Genomic DNA, 22760 nt, shown 5'->3' with positions numbered 1-22760 from the left:
CAGAGAGTATGGGGTATCAGACTGTGCCGGTCCGCTCCCTGTATGATCAGTGTGAGAGCTTGGTCCGCATTGCCGGCAGTAAGTCGGACCCATTTTCAGTGAGGGTTGGACTCCGCTAGGTCTGCCCTTTGTCACCAATTCTGGTCATAACTTTTATGGACAGAATTTCTAGGCGCAGTCAGTTCAGTTCAGATCAGTTTATTTATTTGTATAGCACATTTAAAAACAACCCCAGTTGGCCAAAGTGCTGTACAGACATAAGAAAAGGGCCCATAGTCACATTTACATCATAACACGGAAGGATGAATAAAATACAGTAGTAAAATATACCTTAAAAGAAGTGCAGAATATATCACCTAAAATACTAAAATGTAATAAATAAATAAAAAAGGGATAAAACAAGAAATAAAAACAACCAAGAAATCCTGTCTAACTTGATTTGAATGCCAGGGAGTACAAATATGTTTTTAGCCTAGATTTAAATTGGCTCAGAGACTGGGAGGACCTAATAGATAGTGGAAGGTTGTTCCATAGTCTGGGCCCTGCCACTGCAAAGGCTCTATCTCCTCTCGTTTTTAGCCTAGTTTTTGGGACAGCTAGGAGGAGCTGGTCTGAAGACCTCAGAGTCCTGATGGGACAGTAAGGCTGCAGCAGCTCAATAAGATAGGGTGGGGCTTCTTGGTGTAAGCATTCAAAAACAATAAGTACAATTTTAAAATGAACTCTAAAAGTAACTGGGGGCCAATAAGGGAAGCCAGTACAGGGGTAATGTGCTCAAGTCATGTGGTTTTAGTTAAAAGACGAGCAGCAGAGTCCTGCAAGCGCTGCAGCCGCTGGAGAGAGCCCTGGTCCAGGCCTACGTACAAAGAATTACAGTATTCCAGGCGTGATGTCACAAATGCATGGATAGCTCTTTCAAAGTCAGCCTGTGAAAGAAACTGTTTTATTTTTGCCCAGCTTAAGCAAGCTGTCAAAAATGACTCCAAGGCTCCTTGCTGATTAGTTTCGATATGAGGACAGAGGACCAATAGCACTGTCATGTCCTTGCAGCGGGTTTGTTTGACCAAATACGACGATTTCTATTTTCTTTTTGCTTAAGTATAAAAAATTGGCCCCCAACCATTCCTGTACATCATGCAAACAGTTCTGCAGAGTAGTCATGGCAACCTGAGTATTGGTTAATGTTACAGGCAGATATATCTGGATATCATTTGCAAAACAGTGAAAAGAGACATTGTGCTTTTTAAAAACTGCACCCAGGGGAAGCATATATAAAGAAAAGAGGACAGGTGCTAAAATGAACCTTGGGGTACACCATACTTAAGGGCAGACTCAGAGGAGGAGTATTCGCCTAGGTGTACAGAAAAGCTCCTGCTGGTCAAAAATGACTGGAACCATTTCAGAGCTGTTCCCCTAATACCCACACAAGACTCAAGGCGAGTTAAAAGAATGCTGTGGTCCACCGTATCAAAAGCAGCAGTCAAACCTAAAAGCACAAGAACTGCAGATTGACCTTAGTCCACAGCTAGAAGCAGGTCATTCAAAACTCTTAAAAGGGCAGTTTCTGTGCTATGTTGTAATTTAAAAGAAGACTGGAATGTTTCCCCAATATCATTTGAGTTAAGATAAGGAAGAAGTTGATCACAAACAACCTTCTCTAGGACCTTGGATAAAAGTGGCAACTTTGAGATTGGTCTAAAATTCTATCAATCAATGTTTATTTATATAGCCCTAAATCACAAGTGTCTCAAAGGGCTGTACAAGCCACAACGACATCCTCGGTACAGAGCCCACATACGGGCAAGGAAAACTCACCCCAGTGGGACGTCAATGTGAATGACTATGAGAAACCTTGGAGAGGACCGCATATGTGGGTAACCCCCCCCCCCCCCACCCCCCCTCTAGGGGAGACCGAAAGCAATGGATGTCGAGTGGGTCTGACATAATATTGTGAAAGTCCAACACATCAGCGAAAGTCCAGTCCATAGTGGGGCCAGCAGGAACCATCCCGAGCGGAGACGGGTCAGCAGCGTAGAGATGTCCCCATCCGATGGCCAGGCTAGCGGTCCACCCCACTCTTTTCGAGTAGAAAAGAAAAGAAAAGAAACGGCAGATCAACTGGTCTAAAAAGGGAGTTTATTTAAAGGCTAGAGTATACAAATGAGTTTTAAGATGAGACTTAAATGCTTCTACTGAGGTAGCATCTCTAACTTTTACCGGGAGGGCATTCCATAGTATTGGAGCCCGAATAGAAAACGCTCTATAGCCCGCAGACTTTTTTTGGGCTCTGGGAATCACTAATAAGCCGGAGTTCTTTGAACGCAGATTTCTTGCCGGGACATATGGTACAATACAATCGGCAAGATAGGCAGGAGCTTGACCGTGTAGTATTTTATACGTAAGTAGTAAAACCTTAAAGTCGCATCTTAGGTGCACAGGAAACCAGTGCAAGTGAGCCAGTATAGGCGTAATATGATCAAACTTTCTTGTTTTTGTCAAAAGTCTAGCAGCCGCATTTTGTACCATCTGTAATCTTTTAATGCTAGACATAGGGAGGCCCGAAAATAAAACGTTACAGTAATCGAGACAAGATGTAACAAACGCATGGATAATGATCTCAGCATCGCTTGTGGACAAAATGGAACGAATTTTAGCGATATTACGGAGATGAAAGAAGGCCGTTTTAGTAACACTCTTAATGTGTGACTCAAACGAGAGAGTTGGGTCGAAGATAATACCCAGATTCTTTACCGAGTCGCCTTGTTTAATTGTTTGGTTGTCAAATGTTAAGGTGGTATTATTAAATAGATGTTGGTGTTGAGCAGGACCGATAATCAGCATTTCCGTTTTCTCAGCGTTGAGTTGCAAAAAGTTAGCGGACATCCATTGTTTAATTTCATTAAGACACGCCTCCAGCTGACTACAATCCGGCGTGTTGGTCAGCTTTAGGGGCATGTAGAGTTGAGTGTCATCAGCATAACAGTGAAAGCTAACACCGTATTTGCGTATGATGTCACCTAGCGGCAGCATGTAAATACTAAAGAGTGCAGGGCCAAGAACCGAACCCTGGGGAACTCCGCACGTTACCTTAACATAGTCCGAGGTCACATTGTTATGGGAGACACACTGCATCCTGTCAGTAAGATAAGAGTTAAACCAAGACAAGGCTAAGTCTGACATCCCAATACGCGTTTTGATACGCTCTAATAAAATATTATGATCAACAGTATCGAAAGCGGCGCTAAGATCAAGAAGCAGCAACATAGATGACGCATCAGAATCCATCGTTAGCAATAGATCATTAGTCATTTTTGCGGGTGCTGTCTCCGTAGAGTGATTTGCCCTGAAACCGGATTGAAAAGGTTCACAGAGATTGTTAGACGCTAAGTGTTCATTTAGCTGCTGTGCGACAATTTTTTTCGAGGATTTTCGAGATAAACGGAAGGTGGGACACCGGCCGGTAGTTTACCATGAGGTCAGGATCGAGGTTAGGTCTTTTGAGTAGAGGATGAATAACCGCTTTTTTGAATGCTAGGGGAACAGTGCCAGAGGAAAGTGATAAGTTTATAATATTTAACACTGATGGACCTAATAATACAAAAAGCTCCTTGATAAGTTTCCCAGGAATTGGGTCAAGTAAACATGTTGTTTGTTTTGTCCCATTTACACATTTTAACAATTCCTCCAATGTTATTTCATCAAAGAGAGAGAAACTATTTTGGAGGGCGGTATCCGTCGTATATACAGTCGTATCTGTGTTAATAGAACCCAGTTGTAGCTGAGATGCATTGTCTTTAATCTCTTTTCTAATGACTTCAATTTTCTTGTTAAAGAAATTCATAAAGTAATCTGCTGAGTGGGTGGAGCTACTGGGAGGAGTCTCTTGTTGGGTTAGCGATGCTACTGTACTAAACAAAAATTTAGGATAATTTTTGTTGAGGTGGATGAGATTTGAGTAATATTTAGCTTTAGCTAAGGTAAGCATTCGTTTATAAGTTATTAAACTATCACACTATGCTTGATGGAAAACCTCAAGTTTAGTCGCACGCCATTTGCGTTCCAGCTTTCTACATGATAATTTCTGGGCTTTAGTTTCTTCTGTAAACCATGGGGTACGCCTTTTAGGGGCCCTTTTTAGCTTTAGCTGTGCTACACTCTCAATGGTGTCGCGCATGGCGTCGTTAAAGTTGTTAGTGAGGTTATCAATAGAGCCCACATAATTTGGGAATGGTGCCATTACCGAAGGCAGTAGGTCAGTAAGAGTCGTCGTTGTGGCAGCATTAATGTTGCGGCTGCTATAGTAGTTATTATTATTATTATTAGTTTGTTGACAATGAGTCAGAACTTCGAATTTTATAAGGTAATGATCGGACATTACTTTAGTGTACGGGAGTATCGTAACTTTAGAGGTGGTGACACCCCTGACAAGCACTAGATCTATCGTATTACCGTTGCGATGCGTGGGTTCATTTATTATTTGTGTAAGACCACAGCTATCAATTATAGTCTGGAGCGCCACGCATGGAGGGTCCGATGGAGTATTCATATGGATATTAAAGTCCCCCATTATGATTATATTGTCTGCGTGCGTCACTAGATCAGCAAAAAACTCTGAGAATTCACTGATGAAGTCCGAATAGGGCCCAGGGGGGCGGTAGATAACAGCCAGGTGGAGAGGCAGCGGTGTGACAAACCTCAAAGTGAGCACCTCAAACGAGTTATATTTATTATTTAGGTTAGGTGTAAAATTATAGTTTTCATTGTATATTAGTGCGACACCCCCTCCCCTTTTAAGAGGACGGGCAACATGCGCATTGGTATAGTTAGGAGGAGATGCCTCATTTAGCGCAAAAAAATCGTCTGTTTTGAGCCAGGTCTCGGCGAGACCAACGACGTCAAGTTTGTTGTCTCTAATGACCTCATTAACTAATAACGTTTTGGAAGATAATGATCTTATGTTTAAAAAGCCCACGTTATAGGTAGTGGGCTGTTTTGAGGATTGTTTGTTGAAATTATCCGAAGTAGCAATATTAATAATGTTGCGTTTATTATGCGTAGTGCACTTTAAATAGTTTCGACCATATCTAGGAATTGATACGACGGGAATTTTTAGATTGATTGCTTGGTGCTGCGATAAACTGAACGCATCATAGTTAGCCACCTCAGTAGATTGCATGTCTGCCTCTGACACGGTCACAAAAGAAAAAACATTATGTGAGTTGTGTTTTATTCTAAGAGAATTGCTATGTGTGCAGGGATTATCCAGCCTGGCGCCGGCTAGTTCTAGTTTAAATGGCTTCTTACCCGGACGCTCCACGCTTCTTTGGTTAGCTTTTCCCTTTGTTGTTAGTCCCGCTCGGCACCCCCGCTTCTGCTTCCGCTCGCACCGCTTACGTCGTCTCCATTGGCGGTCACCGCTAGCACTTGACTCCGCTGCTACAAAGGCCGCTCGATGTAGCCCGCGAAGTATTCCCATGCTAGCAAGGAGGTCCACCGTACATGCATCTTTCAGTCTATAACGACCCGATCCATCCACATCCACAATTGTCTGTCGGTCGTATGTGATCACAGAGTGTTCACGCTTTGAGCCAGCCATGAAATTGACAGAAATGACGGGTGTTTTTTGCCAAATCGCTCTACACTCCCAAGAGCGTCTTCAAGCTGCTGCATAGCAATGCGCCGCCATCTTGAAGATCTATAAAATATTGGGGTCAAGGTTATTCTTTTTGACTAGTGGCTGGACCACAGCATGTTTCAAGGAGGTTGGGAAACATCCACACCTCAGGGAGGAATTGACTACATGGACAATAAAAGGCCCAATAGAGTTAAAAACATTTTTTTAAAGCCGACATGGAATAATATCCAGTGGACATGCTGAGGGTTTATCTGTTTAACTATTTTTTGTTAATTTCGGGAGGGACACTGGCTCAAAACACTCAAAGGCAGTAAGACATTTTTCCACTGAGACTCCAGCAGCAGGAAGGGACAGTCTAATCATTGCTATTTTTTCTGTGAAAAAATGTCAAAAATTGTTCACGACAGTCGAAGAAGGCACCACACTGTTGGAGTTCAGTGGATTAATAAGCAAGTTCAAAGTGTTAAATAGTACCTGTGGTTTGTGGCTATTGTTAGACACAAGATTAGAAAAATAGGTGCTTTTTGCTACTTTACCAGCTCTTTGATATCCTACCAGACTGTTTCTTAATATTTGTAGGTCTGAGCTCGCTGCTGGTGTCGTTCAGCCACGGCTGCGTCATTGGTTTGGTGCTTATCTGTTTGAATGGGGCCACTGCGTCCAGGACCTCCATGCAGGCGTTATTAAAATAAAATAGCAGTTAATCTGCGGTGGAGTTAAGCAAATCACAATGAGAAAGGATCTCAGATGAGGTGATAGATTCGGAAAACGATGATGCAGTTTGTGGGTTAATTGTGCGTACCCGACGCGCTATTAAAAATTTATCGTAGCTTAATGCTAGGCTGGTTACTGTCATAACATGGACTGTAAGGGTTTTGTTTTCCCGAGATGCAATAAAAGTTGGAGCGGACATGGCGTGAAGGTAAGGACATATTTATTTTTACTATAACAAAAAGAACAAACTAAAGGTGCGCACAAGGCGGAGGTACAAACTTGACTATGAAACAATAACTTACACTTAACGTAGACTAAGGACATAAAACAAAAGAACTGCTAAACGTGACATGAATAAACAAAAACTTACTTGGAACAAGCATGGAAACGATCATGGAACAATGGCATGGAATCAACGCATGAGTGACAAGGGTAACAGCAGATAATGTCGCCAGGCCGACCAACAGAAAAAGACAGGCTTAAATAACAGTGACATGATTGGTGACAGGTGTGTGAGTCCAAACGTGGAACAGGTGAAACTAATGGGTAACCATGGAAACAAAACAAGGGAGTGAACAACCAGGAACTAAAAAGCGTCCAAAAAACAAACAGCACATGGCCAAACAAAAACATGATCAACACAGACATGACAGTTACGAAATCGGATTATCGAGTTTTATGATAAATGTCTGAAGCTCAAAACTGGAAAAATAATCTGTCGGTACCTGCCGGCAGATGAAGCTGGATTTGTGCACTGTTGCTCGCCCTCCACCTTGACCAGTGGTCAGGAGGTAGAAGTTCTAAAAAAGCAGTAAACTCACCGGCTTGGAGCCACGTCTCTGTGAGCAACATATAATCCAGTTTACGTGTGGTAAAAACATCATTCAGGAAAAACGTCTTGTTCGCTAGCGATCTAGCATTCAGTAGGCCGAGACGGAGCGTCAGATCCTTGTCATCCCGCAGGGAGCTGTGGCGTAGAGCCCGCAGGCATCCAAAATGCACACTACGGCGTCTGCTCTGACGTTTTCGGAGCGGCGTCTCCAGCGGCAAGTGACCAATGTCAGGGTACAGTCGTGCTGGCACAACGAGCTGAATCCACCGTAATCCAACTCCAGAGGTAGATCTACGGTAAGCCTTGACTTTCACAAGAAACCCTCTATGTTTACCTCGTATCTTAGGCCGATTTATTTTTATGACAGCAGAAAGCGCAATAGTTAGGTCGGGATAGATGCCAGGTGTGGCGGGGATTTTGACGTTTGGTCCCCAACATTGATATTTAAAAAACACTGTTGTGTTTTGCTCAGATCGAATAGGGTCTGGCAGTCATATACAATTAGGCATAAAGCACCAGTTAAAACTATAGTTAGTGTTAATCTGAGTAGAGCAGAAAGACTGAAGCCGAACCATGCTGGCGCCATCTTGTCTTTCTCACGCAGAGTAACAGAGAAGCCACTGGTGACAGAGAAGCCAGTTTGGTGGCTGCAATTCTGCTTTTTACAGATTATGTGGTCCTGATGGCTTCATCTGGCCAGGATCTTCAGCTCTCACCGGATCGGTTCGAAGCCGAGTGTGAAGCGACTGGGATGAGAATCAGCACCTTCAAGTCCAAGTCCATGGTTGTCACCCAGAAAAGGGTGGAGGGCCATCTCTGGGTTGGGGAACAGATCTTGCCCCAAGTGGAGGAGTTCAAGTACCTCAGAGATTTGTTCGCGACTGAGGGAAGAGTGGATAGTGAGATCGACAGGCGGTTCGGTGCAGCGTCTTCAGTAATGCGGACACTGTATCGATCCGTTGTGGTAAAGAAGGAGCTGAGCCGGAACGCAAAGCTCTCAATGTACTGGTCGATCTACGTTCCCATCCTCACATATGGTCGTGAGCTTTGGGTTACGACCGAAAGGACAAGATCATGGGTACAAGCGGCCGAAATGAGTTTCCTCCGTCAGGTGGCCGGGCTCTCCCTTAGAGATAGGGTGAGAAGCTCTGTCATCCGGGAGGAGCTCAAAGTAAAGCCACTGCTCCTCCACATCGAGAGGAGCCAGATGAGGTTGTTCGGGCATCTGGTCAGGATGCCACCCGGACCCCTCCCTGAAGAGGTGTTTAGGGCAAGACCCGGGAAGACCCGGGACACGTTGGGGAGACTATGTCTCCCGGCTGGCCTAGGAACGCTTTGGGATCCCCAGGGAGAAGCTGGACGAAGTGGCTGGGGAGAGGGAAGTCTGGGCTTCTCTGCTTAGGCTGCTGCCCCCGCGACCTGACCTCAGATAAGCGGAAGAAAATGGATGTATGGACCTACAAATGTAGTGCAAATAGCACGGGGGGGAATTAGGGGAATACATGAGCCACGTACTTTCTCTTAATTTTCTCTCCATTCAGTAAATGTCTGGAAGTGGTGGTGGTGGTGGTGGAAACTTCTTCCATCATCTCTTTTACGGAATGTGAAATCTGAGTTTGCCTCATAAGTCATTATACAGTTGTACCTCAACTTAACGAGTAACTTAAATGAGGCCTATTATGCGAAACAAATTTTCTTACCTATAGATACCTGTTTTTGTGTGTTTAGGATCCCCATAAGTCTTGAAAATTTGAAATCAAATCATGGAGGCATGGTGGAGAAATTTGTAAAACAATTGTGCCTTCTGCAAAACATGTTTGGAATTTGAGACTTTACTGACATATTTTGTCTTAGTTACGTTAGCGTGGGCTGGGCGATATGGCAAAAAAAAAGATTACAATAATTTTTTCATATCATCCGATCCTGATTAATATCACAATTCTTTTTTTTATTATGAAAGCGGATTGTGCATGTAGAAGTCGCTTCCGAGCGGGTTCCACTGATCACACACGTCCACAGGAGTCCGGCGTTCAGAGTTGAACAAGGTTTTATTCACCATCAATGATTTCAATATTCAACTTTTCAGTCCGTGTCATTCCTCTCCAAACTCTCCAAGCCCTCCTTGTCCTGCTGTTCCGACCGCTACTGTTAAAGACAACAGGTGATTAGACAACTCGTACCACCTGGGAAATCTAATCACCTGTCAGCTGTGTTTCGAAGCTTGGGGTGGGATAAATGTGCCTTCCTGCAATATTAGACACGTCCCCCATGGGTTATACGCCAGTAGCCACATATACACGGACAACATGTATTTAATTGTATCATCATTCGGATATTGTGTATGTGGACCCTGAAAAAAATCTGATTATGACGTGCATTTTCATGCATCACACCTTAAATCGGAATACTTTACTTTGACACGCGCAGAACCTAACATAAACGGAAAGGTGTGTTATTAGTGCTATGGCGCCATCTTTTGGAAGAGTTTGCTCACTGCAGGTGCCGACTAGGCAGGGCCTTCCACTGTAAACAAACATGGCTTTGTGCATTTCTGCTTGTTATGTATTTATTTATCATTTTTTTCCTTCTGTTCACTATTTTTGTTTTACCTCTCTTTTTTAAATTGAGCTGTTCTGTGCTTTTTATGTCTATAGAACAGCTTGTTAAGATGACAACTGGATCCCTTCTTGTATTTTTACATCAACACATGACACTCCAGACCATACTTTTGTTTTTGCTAGTCTTAAAGCAACAAACTCAACAGCATATAACGTTACAATTGTACATGTTGAATGGGGGGAGACAGCAGCAAGACAACCGCTTCATTCCGAGACAATTAAAGTTAGTCCCCGTTCCACCACCAAAGTAGAGCTGACATCAAAGACATGCGCAGTAAGGATAATTCTAACCCAAATTTCGGGAAGATGCGCTTTCATGTGCTACAATCCGAATGACTTTCGGCATAAACCACCCGTCTCGATCGGAATACAATTTTGATACAAACGTGTGTGATCGGGTCAGAATATTCCGAATTGCATGTTTATATGTAACATTTTTATTGCTGTTAGGCTTTTAATCCGATTAAATGTGTCCATGTGCACATAGGTTACGATTGCAAATCAGGTCAAAGAGGTTGTCCGGAAAGAAAACAAGGAGACTAGGCCACTATCTAACCTACTCAGTGGCCTAGTTGTTAGAGTGTCCGCCCTGAGATCGGTAGGTTGTGAGTTCAAACCTCGGCCGAGTCATACCAAAGACTATAAAAATGGGACCCATTACCTCCCTGCTTGGCACTCGGCATCAAGGGTTGGAATTGGGGGTTAAATCACCAAAATTATTCCTGGGCGCAGCACCACTGCTGCCCACTGCTCCCCTCGCCTCCCAGGGGGTGATCAAGGGGATGGGTCAAATGCAGAGGACAAATTTCACCACAACTAGTTTGTGTGTGACAATCATTAGTACTTTAACTTTAACTTTAACTCACATACACTTGATATTTAATGTTTTATAGTTCATATTGGAAAAAGCCACGTACCGGTAATTTATTAATGTACTTTCTGTGTGCCTTATTATATTATATAATTTATTGACTGACTTTTGTCTTATATTTCTTTTTTTCCAAGGCAAGTAACATGAATGAATGAAAAAAAAGTATACCGTATGGCACAGCACATCTTAACAGTCCACCTCTTTTTGAGAAAAACAGTGACGTATGCACTAATTGGGTTACTGCTTGCAAGACTTATTATTTGTGTTATTCAAATTATTCTCCTCCACAATGTCTCAGCCGCTCAGGGGATGTCATTGAGCCTCTTCTTAAGAAGCAGTGGTTTGTCCGCTGTCAGGAAATGGCCAAAAAAGCTATACAGGTAACTTGTATTGATGGTTTGCTGTTGCTGGTCGTGAGTAACCTCTGAAACGATGACGTTTATTGTTAGGCTGTGGAGGATGGACAACTGGAAATCATTCCACACTTTTACAACAAAACATGGATGAACTGGCTGTCCAACATCAGGTACTGTAGAATTGTCCTAACCTTAGACTTACATGGTTCACATAATTTGAACGTTTTTATTTATCTTACCAGGCATGTGTCATCTATTGTGGTATGCTCGTAGTGTGAAATGACACCATTCTGGTGATGAACACATCCTTGTTTCATTGTTTGGGATGTGAACACTGCAGCTCTGTTTGTTTTGCAGTGACTGGTGCATTTCCAGACAGCTTTGGTGGGGGCATCAAATCCCTGCTTACAGAGTGAAGCTTTCTGGTGTTAAAGATGAACAGGAGGTTGGGCCCATAGATATATACAGTACATGAGACATTGAAGATTAAACAAACCTTATTTTTCAAGAAAATTGTTATTCCAAGTAGTGTGTGAACGTGAGTGTGAATGTTGTCTGTCTATCTGTGTTGGACCTGCGATGAGGTGGCGACTTGTCCAGGGTGTACCCCACCTACCGCCCGAATGCAGCTGGGATAGGCTCCAGCGACCCCCCGCTATCCCTAACGGGACAAGCGGTAGGAAATGGATGGATGGATGGATTGGAAATTCCTCTTTTTTTTCTTTCTTTTTTTTTTTGTCATGTCCCGACTCCCGATTTGGTATTGATATATCAAATTAGGGGGCGTTCAGGGTGTTTCAGGTTTATTTTTCTTTTAAATCTCAGATTTAAGCGCTCCAATACAAGCCGTCCTGCAGCATTTTTACTTGAGCAATGCTGGGCAGCGATTTAACATCTAAATGTCCTCCAATTAACAAACAAGGTTGGTCTTTTCTTATAGTTTAGTAAAGTCATTTACAAAAGGTAAACATGCTGGTCTCTAGGCTACTAGTGTTGGCAGTTACTCATCACCTAAGCACACAATTGCACACAAGCTAGATTTATATGATAAGTGATAAGCCCTCATTGAACAATATTGCAGTCTGAAACAACATATGTGTCATTGTAAATAAATATTAATTACTTACAGCAAGTCTCGAAGACAAAAAAAGATAATTAGAAAGTATCAAGAAACAAATGTGTCAGCATCATTCATCGTGCGTGTGCGTAACTTAATTATTGTAGCCAAAGACACCTAATACTCCATTTCAATTTACCGTTAAAATTCCAGACTATATGCCGCTAGTTTTTTCATGCGCTTTGAACCCTTTGGCTTACAAAATGGTGCAGCTAATTTATGGATTTTTTTTTCTTTGACACCCTTAATGCAAATACTTTTTTAAATAAAAACAAGCAAATACACTGAATAGGTGTGTTCTTGTTTGTGCTATGGCGCCATCTTTTGGCGAGTTCGCTGACTGCAGGTAGTGCAGTGCTGCATTGCCCTTCTGTTTAGCAAGCAAAAACAATTCTTATTTACTAAACCATCCCGTGTGTGATGTCTGTCAGAGTGAAGTGAATTATATTTATATAGCGCTTTTCTCTAGTGACTCAAAGCGCTTTACCTAGTAAAACCTATTATCTAAGTTACATGTAAACAAGTGTGGGTGGCACTGGGAGCAGGTGGGTAAAGTATCTTGCCCAAGGACACAACGGCAGTGACTAGGATGGGGGAAACGGGGATCAAACCTGGAACCCTCAAGTTGCTGGCACAACCGCTCTACCAACCAAGCCACACTGTGTTTTCATGCATATCTGTACGTACTATTGTAATGTAATGAAGCTAGTGTCGTTAGCATTCCCTAATATGCTAACACGTTTACGAGTGTCTTTGTCAGTATTATTAACAACAATGGCATTCTTTTTGTATTTTTTCAATTTTATAAATCCACCAAAACGTCACTGTTGACGCAGCTAGTGGGTCCATGGCGATGTCTGTTTTGTTTGATCAGCCGTTTTACTGCCGTGCTACAGACACCGTTTGAGTTATGTAAATAAACATTTACAAAATCAATTAAACTAATTTCACAACGTACATACTGTATATGCGGCTTATTGTGCGGTGCGGCTAATATATGGATTTCCATCCATCCATCCATTTTGTACCGCTTGAATAATTTTTTCCCCCGAAAATTTAGTGAGTGTGACTTTTATAGAGGTGCGCTTATATAGTCCGGAAAATACAAAAGTTAAACCCAATTTAAGTTCATTGTAGACGGTTATTGTTTTTCATACGTAACATTATTCTTTGTTTGACAAATTTGACTTGATAAAAACCCTTTTCTAACTTTCCACTCAATAAAATAAAAGTATGTATGGTTCGTGCTGATATCATACTGGAGGGTTATCGGTATTGGATAATACTCAAGGCGCCAATATTCGTATCGTATAATAAGTGAAAGGGTTGTATGATTGTATCGGGACAGCTCTAATTTTCAGACAGTTGTCTATTTGTTTCATGCATTATTATTACATCACAGTAACAACCTGGTCACGCACACATCAAGGCAGGAAACAAATCGATAGAAGTGTTTAATAGGGTTATTATTATTTAGAATAAAAAAATATTACTTCAGAATATAATGATTGTTCCAGTCAATGGTGTCAATTGCATTATTTGTGTTTGGTTTTTGTAGGAACAGTGGGTTTGGGGAAGGAATGAGGACGAAGCCCGACAGCGAGCTACTATCAAATATGGAGTGAAGCCAGAGGACATCAGTCTGACTCAGGGTGACTAACCTCTTTAATACCATTTCCAAGTGAATTGACATTTGAATAATACCAAAATAACTAAACTTTTAGGTTCACTTCTGTTGCGTTATTAACCACAGTTTAAAAGTACCTACAGTAAAGGGACATTCAAGACACATTGGAGAGAATAGTCACTTTGGTGGGATGATGGAAATTGGCAAAACAAAAATTCCCCCCCAAAATTAAATTTTTTATCTGACTTGTTTATATGACAATTGCATGTTTTGCAAATTGAAACACAAACCTACAAAAGAGTATTTAGGAAATAGTTTTTGAAAAGGGTGTTGTTATGAAACCACAAGATATGTGTACATGAGTAACATGAGGCAGTACAGGATAAAAATAAGGAGTTGGCCTTTTTTTTTTGTTTCATTTAAGTCTTGTATTTAATCTTTTCATTACTGTATTTCATATATAATTTATTATTACTGTGTACAGTGTGATGGTTGCAAACCGGTTCCCATCTCTAATTATCACTCCAAATAACAAATATGTTGACTGTCATATAAGGTAAAAGAAAAAAAATTTAAAAAGAGAGACATAACTGGTATTATTTAAATAATTTGATTTCATATCAGGATTATTAGCCTTAAAAATATTTCCATTGGTAGGTTTGTTGATAATCTATTCATTTGTTTTTATGTATTGTATATGTGCACGTTGTGCTGGTCAGACCCTGATGTTCTGGATACATGGTTCTCCTCTGGGCTGTTTCCTTTTGCAATGCTGGGCTGGCCTCAGCAGGTACTGCACTTCATCCAGCAACACACACTCCACCAAATGACAGCCTTACTGATGTATTAGACGACATCCTTTCCACAGACCAGTGACTTTCAACGCTTCTACCCCCACACCCTCCTGGAGACTGGCAGTGATCTCATATTCTTCTGGGTGGCGAGGATGGTAATGCTGGGCACAGAACTGACTGGCCAGTTGCCTTTTAAACAAGTACAGTATACAAATGGAACTGGTACATACATACTTTTGAAAAAATATATCAAATTATTTCTGCTTCTTGAATCGAAGGTTCTGCTTCACTCTTTGGTGAGGGATAAACATGGCAGGAAAATGACAAAATCTTTGGGAAACGTCATTGACCCCCTGGATGTTATACATGGAGTCTCATTGGAGGTGTGTAGTACATGGAACAGTCTCTTCTTCCACACTATTACAGTCATTAAGATATTTGGTAAGATGTATTTTGTACACAAGCATTTGTTCCACAGGGTAACAGTGTAAATACAATGGGTGTGGTGGGTTGCATCCCTTGTGGATTATGTAAATAGATAAAAAAAATTAACAATCCAGAATTTGTATGGTAGGTATATTGTGATTGAGAAAGACAATATATCTTTGAGAAGAGCTTTGAATGAAGGATATTAAGTCATCCGTATCCCACGATGCAAGCATTCTGACCCCAACAGATGGGTTACAGTTACACAGATGGTGAAGTCGAGCCGCTACATCAGTGTAGTAAAGCTACATTTAATGTAAAATAACTTATTACTTAGCTTACAACAGTTTCCGAATAGCTTACCCAAAAGTCGTTATGTGCCCATGATTCACACAGGTTAGACATGTCCCTTCAGGTAAGTACTTATAATATCACCTCATCATGTGGATAAAAGACATTTGTCACACAAATCGTTTCTTCCATTCAAATGTCTACCCCACTGTGGGAAGGACCAAAGCGCTGTCAAAGAACCTCAGGGACAATATCATCAGCAAGAAGCTTGATAAAAACGAGGCCACTATTGGTGCAATGATTTATAAATGGAAAACATAAAGATAACCCTCACTCTGGTGTCCATGCAAAATTTTGACTCTTGATTTTAATGGCGATTCTGAGATAGGTGAGGGACCAGCCCACATTTTCAAGGGTTGGTTAATGATGTCAAGGGAACTGGGATGACTCCAAGATGACTTGCACTAGCTCCTCAGTTCTCACCCTACCTTCAGACTGCAGCACAAAACTACCTCTTATACCCGTGAGTTTGCTTTTTCGGGCAATAACAATATTTTGTGTTCATAAGGTAGGGTACAATGTGGATCAACTGGTTAATTGAGAGATTTGAGGACTCGACATACGAGACTTTGCCAAGAATTCTCAGCACCCCCCTTACGAGACGCTCTGCCATGTCTGTCCAGCATTCTCCCCCGTCATCAAAGCCAACTCTTCATCGACACCCAAATATGCAGACGCATGACTGATGATACGACTACAAAGTTGAATATATAAAACCCAAAACCAGTTAAGTTGGCATGTGTAAATTGTAAATAAAAACAGAATACAATGATTTGCAAATCCTTTTCAACTTATATTCAATGAATAGACTGCAAAGACAAGATAATTAATGTTCAAACTGTTAAAAAAAATTTTTTTTGCAAATAATCATTAACTTATCATTGCAAAAAAGTTGGCACAGGGGCATGTTTACCACTTTGTTACATGGTCTTTTCCCTTTAACAACACTCAGTAAACGTTTGAGGACACTAATTTTTTTAAGCTTTTCAGGTGCAATTCTTTCCCATTCTTGCTTTATGTACAGCTTAAGTTTTTCAACAGTCCGGGGTCTACGTTGTCTTATTTTATGCTTCATAATGCACCACACATTTTCAATGGGAGACAGGTCTGGACTACAGGCAGCCCAGTCTAGTACCCGCACTTTTTTACTCCGAAGCCACGCTGCTGTAACACGTGCAGAATGTGGCTTGGCATTGTCTTGCTGAAAAAAGCAGGGGCGTCCATGATAACGTTGCTTGGATGGCAACATATGTTGCTCCAAAACCTGTATGTACCTTATACACCCCCATACCATCACAGATGCTGGCTTTTGAACTTTGCGCCTATAACAATATAAAAATATGTATGTATATATATATATGTATATTTATATATATACAGTATATACAAACCCCGTTTCCATATGAGTTGGGAAATTGTGTTAGATGTAAATATAAATGGAATACAATGATTTGCAAATCATTTTCAACCCATATTCAGTTCAATATGCTACAAAGACAACATATTTAATGTTCAAACTGATAAACGTTTTTTTTTTTGCAAATAATCATTAACTTTAGAATTTGATGCCAGCAACACGTGACAAAGAAGTTGGGAAAGGTGTGATGATTGGGTATAAAAGTAGCTTCCATGAAATGCTCAGTCATTCACAAACAAGGATGGGGCGAGGCTCACCACTTTGTCAACAAATGCGTGAGCAAATTGTTGAACAGTTTAAGAAAAACCTTCCCAACCAGCTATTGCAAGGAATTTAGGGATTTCACCATCTACGGTCCGTAATATCATCAAAGGGTTCAGAGAATCTGGAGAAATCACTGCACGTAAGCAGCTAAGCCCGTGACCTTCGATCCCTCAGGCTGTACTGCATCAAAAAGCGACATCAGTGTGTAAAGGATATCACTACATGGGCTCAGGAACACTTCAGAAACCCACTGTCAGTAACTACAGTTGGTCGCTACATCTGTAAGTGCAAGTTAAAACTCTCCTATGCACGGCGAAAACCGTTTCCAGACTGTTATCGACGCAAAGTTCAAAAGCCAGCATCTGTGATGGTATGGGGGTGCATTAGTGCCCAAGGCATGGGTAACTTACACATCTGTGAAGGCACCATTAATGCTGAAAGGTACATACAGGTTTTGGAACAACATATGCTGCCATTTAAGCGCTGTCTTTTTCATGGACGCCCCTGCTTATTTCAGCAAGACAATGCCAAGCCACATTCAACACGTGTTACAACAGCGTGGCTTCGTAAAAAAAGAGTGCGGGTACTTTCCTGGCCCGCCTGCATTCCAGACCTGTCTCCCATCGAAAATGCGTGGCGCATTACGAAGCGTAAAATACGACAGCCGAGATCCCGGACTGTTGAACGAGTGAAGCTCTACATAAAACAAAAATGGGAAAGAATTCCACTTTCAAAGCTTCAACAATTAGTTTCCTCAGTTCCCAATCGTTTCTGGAGTGTTGTTAAAAGAAAAGGTGATTTAACACATTGGTGAACATGCCCTTTCCCAACTACTTTGGCACGTGTTGCAGCCATAAAATTCTAAGTTAATTATTATTTGCAAAAAAAAAAATAAAGTTTATGAGTTTGAACTTTAAATATCTTGTCAATTTCCCAACTCATATGGAAACGGGGTTTGTATATACTGTATATATATATATATATATATATATATATATATATATATATATATATATATATATATATATACATACATATTTTTATATTGTATATTATATATTGTATACAGTATATATATATATACATATATATATATATATACACATATATATATATATATATATATATGTATATAGGGTTAGGGGGCGGTTGAGGTGGGCGGGTTGGGATGGCGGGGTTGAGGTTGAGGTGGGGCGGGGGGATGTAGCGGGGGGGGGATATATTGTAGCGTCCTGGAAGAGTTAGTGCTGCAAGGGATTCTGGGTATGTTCTGTTGTGTTTATGTTGTGTTACGGTGCGGATGTTCTCCCGAAATGTGTTTGTCATTCTTGTTTGGCGTGGGTTCACAGTGTGGCGCATATTTGTAACAGTGTTAAAGTTGTTTATACCCTCAGTGTGACCTGTATGGCTGTTGAACAAGTATGCCTTGCATTAACTTGTGTGTGTGAAAAGCCGTAGATATTATGTGACTGGGCCGGTATGCAAAGGAAGTGCCTTTAAGGTTTATTGGCGCTCTGTACGTCTCCCTACGTTCGTGTAGACAGCGGCGTTTTAAAAAGTCATAAATTTTACTTTTTGAAACTGATACCGACAATTTTGAAACCAATACAGATAATTTCCGATATATCATTTCAAAGCATTTATCGGCCGATAATATCGGCAGTCTGATATTATCAGATATCCCTAATATATATATATATATATATATATATATATATATATATATATATATATATATATATATATATATATATATATATATATATATATATATATATATATATATATATATATATCCCTAATATATATGTATATATTAGGGCTGTCAAAGAGTTAAGCTCATGACTAGGGATGGCAACTGATAAGGTTTTTACGATTCTGATGTAATTTTTAATTCTGCTGAATCGATTCTCTTATTGAATCTCAGTTGGGAAAAAAAGGTTAACAAACAGGTTGATTAGCATCAATTGTGTTTAGTTTAGAAGAAACATGATTTTACAAACCCAATAGTGAGGTCTTAGGACACCCACAGCTTCAATGGGGTGGTGTCAATGCCTGGGATTCCCTCAGGAAAAAATATTTTGTTCTGAAAATAACCATAATATAGTAATTTGATACATATTATAATGTATAAATAAACAAAATACAACATCAATTTATTTGTGACAATTACACAAGAATGTTCAGTAACATGTTGAACATTTTCTTATAGAAATTAGAATTATTCTTTTTAAATTAATGTATAAGATGAGCAATCAAAAGTATGTAAAACTATGTCAGCCAGTGACAAATTCAAGCAAGTCAAGTCCCATAGGACTGTGCTGCCATTGTTCAATTTTGCAACCATCAACTATGAAGATTAGTTATTGTTATTATTATTATTAGAATGTTTGGGACGATTATATGCTATGTTTGAAATTAGTGTGGAAAGATTTTGACTTACAGGCTCCAAAATAAACTCATGAGAAGACTTATTAGTTCATGTCAAAAACCTAACACAATTCAGTGATCAATTTAATGTTTTTGATAGATGAACATGCGGTCAGTGGCCCTATATCAATTGTGAGAAATTAAATGTACTGTACATATAACCACTAGTAAGTGCGAACCGATTGACTGATTGTGAAAGTGCATTTTTATTATAATTGTGTTTTTCCTTTTAGAAGCTCCAACAGAAAGTTATGGAAGGTAACCTCGACCCCAGGGAAAAGGTGGTTGCCATGGAAGCTCAGGTCAGATCCTTTTTAACTCACTGAGCAGGCTCATTACCGCCTCTCCTATCTAACTGCCCCATCTGCTTCCCACAGAGAAAAGACTTCCCTAAGGGGATCCCTCAGTGTGGGACTGACGCGCTGAGATTTGCCCTCTGCTCTCATAAGATGCAGGGTAAGTGATTATCCTCACACACTGAACTGTTAATACGTCAATAAATTATGTTTGGAGGTATGGATGTGTGGCAGGAAGAGATAATGTGGTCTGAAATATTGTCTTTTTACCATTTTTTGTAAGACGGTACTATTCTGAGTTTGGTAATAGGTAAATCATCCTCTCACACTGACCCCCATCTTTTTTAGGAGAAGACATCAGTCTATCCTTCTCCCAGGTCCTGAGTTGCAGGCACTTCTGTAATAAAATGTGGCAGACACTGAGATTTACTCTGGGTGCACTTGGTGACACTGCACCAGTGGGGATGCTGGAAAAGGTACAACAGCCTTTTGTAAATTTAGACCCGGAACAACACAAAAGAAACATTGTTTCATTTCAGTCAAGATTATTATGACATTTTACATTACTATACAAAAGTCTTAGTCTGTTTAGATGTATTCTTACATGCATAGGGATAACATTAACAAAAAATGGTGTGTATCCAAAATAATAAAAAGGCTTGCTTGATTTGACATATGTTTGACCTGAAATGTGCTGACTTCCTTTAGTATACAAAGGGAGGTTACATTATGGTTGGAAAACAGGAAGTCTGTGCTGTCCATCCTGCCTCATCAACACTTTTTAGTTGTCAATCTTGTAGTTTGTGTTAGACTTGGACCCTAGATGTAGACAAAGAAGTAATGTACAAACCCCGTTGCCATATGAGTCGGGAAATTGTGTTAGATGTAAATATAAACGGAATACAATGATTTGCAAATCCTTTTCAACCCATATTCAATTGAATGCACTACAAAGACAAGATATTTGATGTTCAAACTCATAAACTTTATTTTTTTTTTGCAAATAATAATTAACTTAGAATTTCATGGCTGCAACACGTGCCAAAGTAGTTGGGAAAGGGCATGTTCACCACTGTGTTACATGGCCTTTCCTTTTAACAACACTCAGTAAACGTTTGGGAACTGAGGATACACATTTTTTAAGCTTCTCAGGTGGAAGTCTTTCCCATTCTTGCTTGATGTACAGTTTAAGTTGTTCAACAGTCCGGGGGTCTCCGTTGTGGTATTTTAGGCTTCATAATGCGCCACACATTTTCAATGGGAGACAGGTCTGGACTACAGGCAGGCCAGTCTAGTACCCGCACTCTTTTACTATGAAGCCACGTTGATGTAACACGTGGCTTGGCATTGTCTTGCTGAAATAAGCAGGGGCGTCCATGGTAACGTTGCTTGGATGGCAACATACAGTATGTCGCTCCAAAACCTGTATGTACCTTTCAGCATTAATGGCGCCTTCACAGATGTGTAAGTTACCCATGTCTTGGGCACTAATACACCCCCATACCATCACAGATGTTGGCTTTTCAACTTTGCGCCTAGAACAATCCGGATGGTTCTTTTCCTCTTTGGACCGGAGGACACGACGTCCACAGTTTCCAAAAACAATTTGAAATGTAGACTCGTCAGACCACAGAACACTTTTCCACTTTGTATCAGTCCATCTTAGATGAGCTCAGGCCCAGCGAAGCCGACGGTGTTTCTGGGTGTTGTTGATAAACGGTTTTCGCCTTGCATAGGAGAGTTTTAACTTGCACTTACAGATGTAGCGACCAACTGTAGTTACTGACAGTGGGTTTCTGAAGTGTTCCAGGGCCCATGTGGTGATATCCTTTACACACTGATGTCGCTTGTTGATGCAGTCAGCCTGAGGGATCGAAGGTCACGGGCTTTGCTGCTTACTTGCAGTGATTTCTCCAGATTCTCTGAACCCTTTGATGATATTACGGACCGTAGATGGTGAAATCCCTAAATTCCTTGCAATAGCTGGTTGAGAAAGGTTTTTCTTAAACTGTTCAACAATTTGCTCACGCATTTGTTGACAAAGTGGTGACCCTTGCCCCATCCTTGTTTGTGAATGACTGGAATCTACTTTTATACCCAATCATGGCACCCATCTGTTCCCAATTTGCCTGTTCACTTGTGGGATGTTCCAAATAAGTGTTTGATGAGCATTCCTCAACTTTATCAGTATTTATTGCCACCTTTCCCAACTTCTTTGTCACGTGTTGCTGGCATCAAATTCTTAAAGTTAATGATTATTTGCACAAAAAAAAAAGGTTTATCAGTTTGAACATCAAATATGTTGTCTTTGTAGCATATTCAACTGAATATGGGTTGAAAATGATTTGCAAATCATTGTATTCCGTTTATATTTACATCTAACACAATTTCCCAACTCATATGGAAACGGGGTTTGTACATGAAGAGAGTCCTTTAATACCAGCTTTCACACGATGAAAAAGTCCAAAACCGCAAAGTTAAAATTAACAAAAGGAGAAGCAATGGTGCAAGACTGGATAACTAAATCTATAGATTTTTCCGACTATAATCGAAAATCTGTCTTTTTTATCTCTGTCAAAATATTAAATTTAGTTTTCCCTTTTTCTTCGTTTTTTCCGACCTACAATGTGTGTTAAAATCTTGATCCGTCTCTTTGCCATACCTGCCCAAAACCTACCTGTTTTCCCATAATGAGTACGGTTGTTGATGATCAATTCCGGTTTACGGCTGCAATGGTAAAAACTACGGTTTTCCATTAAAAATTATTAACTTAAAAATCGAAGCTCCGTAGCAAAGCAACTCCACGGGCAGGGGACAAAATATACGGTAAACATTAATGATGATGGGGTTGGTTTACGTATCAGAAAATCCATGATTGGTTGGTTGGTTTACTATGATGAGTCACGATTGGTTAAGATTAGGGCAAAACATTGCAGACAGGCCAATCAAAGGCAAGATAAGGCGTGTCATCGAACCAGGAAGGGCAATCACAACAGATACGCACATCCCACG

At 40.6% G+C, this 22760-nt stretch overlaps 1 protein-coding gene across 3 annotated transcripts in view; it reads left to right on the top strand.

Annotated features, from left to right (window-relative positions):
* Window positions 1-22760, top strand: part of vars2 (valyl-tRNA synthetase 2, mitochondrial) — a 103233-nt gene that overhangs the window by 58716 nt on the left and 21757 nt on the right. For all 3 annotated transcript variants that reach the window (XR_009827080.1, XR_009827081.1, XM_062056767.1), the window contains exons 15-24: window positions 10969-11050; window positions 11120-11196; window positions 11384-11471; window positions 13702-13795; window positions 14490-14560; window positions 14639-14764; window positions 14843-14947; window positions 19686-19754; window positions 19830-19908; window positions 20097-20224. Coding sequence is in view for 1 of the 3 variants with exons in the window: in XM_062056767.1 (XP_061912751.1) it covers window positions 10969-11050; window positions 11120-11196; window positions 11384-11471; window positions 13702-13795; window positions 14490-14560; window positions 14639-14764; window positions 14843-14947; window positions 19686-19754; window positions 19830-19908; window positions 20097-20224 (919 nt within the window). In the remaining 2 variants the exon portion in view is untranslated. The remainder of the gene's footprint in view (window positions 1-10968; window positions 11051-11119; window positions 11197-11383; window positions 11472-13701; window positions 13796-14489; window positions 14561-14638; window positions 14765-14842; window positions 14948-19685; window positions 19755-19829; window positions 19909-20096; window positions 20225-22760) is intronic.

This window comes from Entelurus aequoreus, linkage group LG08 (genome assembly GCF_033978785.1).
Source record: "Entelurus aequoreus isolate RoL-2023_Sb linkage group LG08, RoL_Eaeq_v1.1, whole genome shotgun sequence".
Lineage (NCBI taxonomy): Eukaryota > Metazoa > Chordata > Actinopteri > Syngnathiformes > Syngnathidae > Entelurus > Entelurus aequoreus.
Note: the sequence above shows the minus strand (reverse complement) of the source record. Positions and strands in the feature narration are given on the sequence as shown.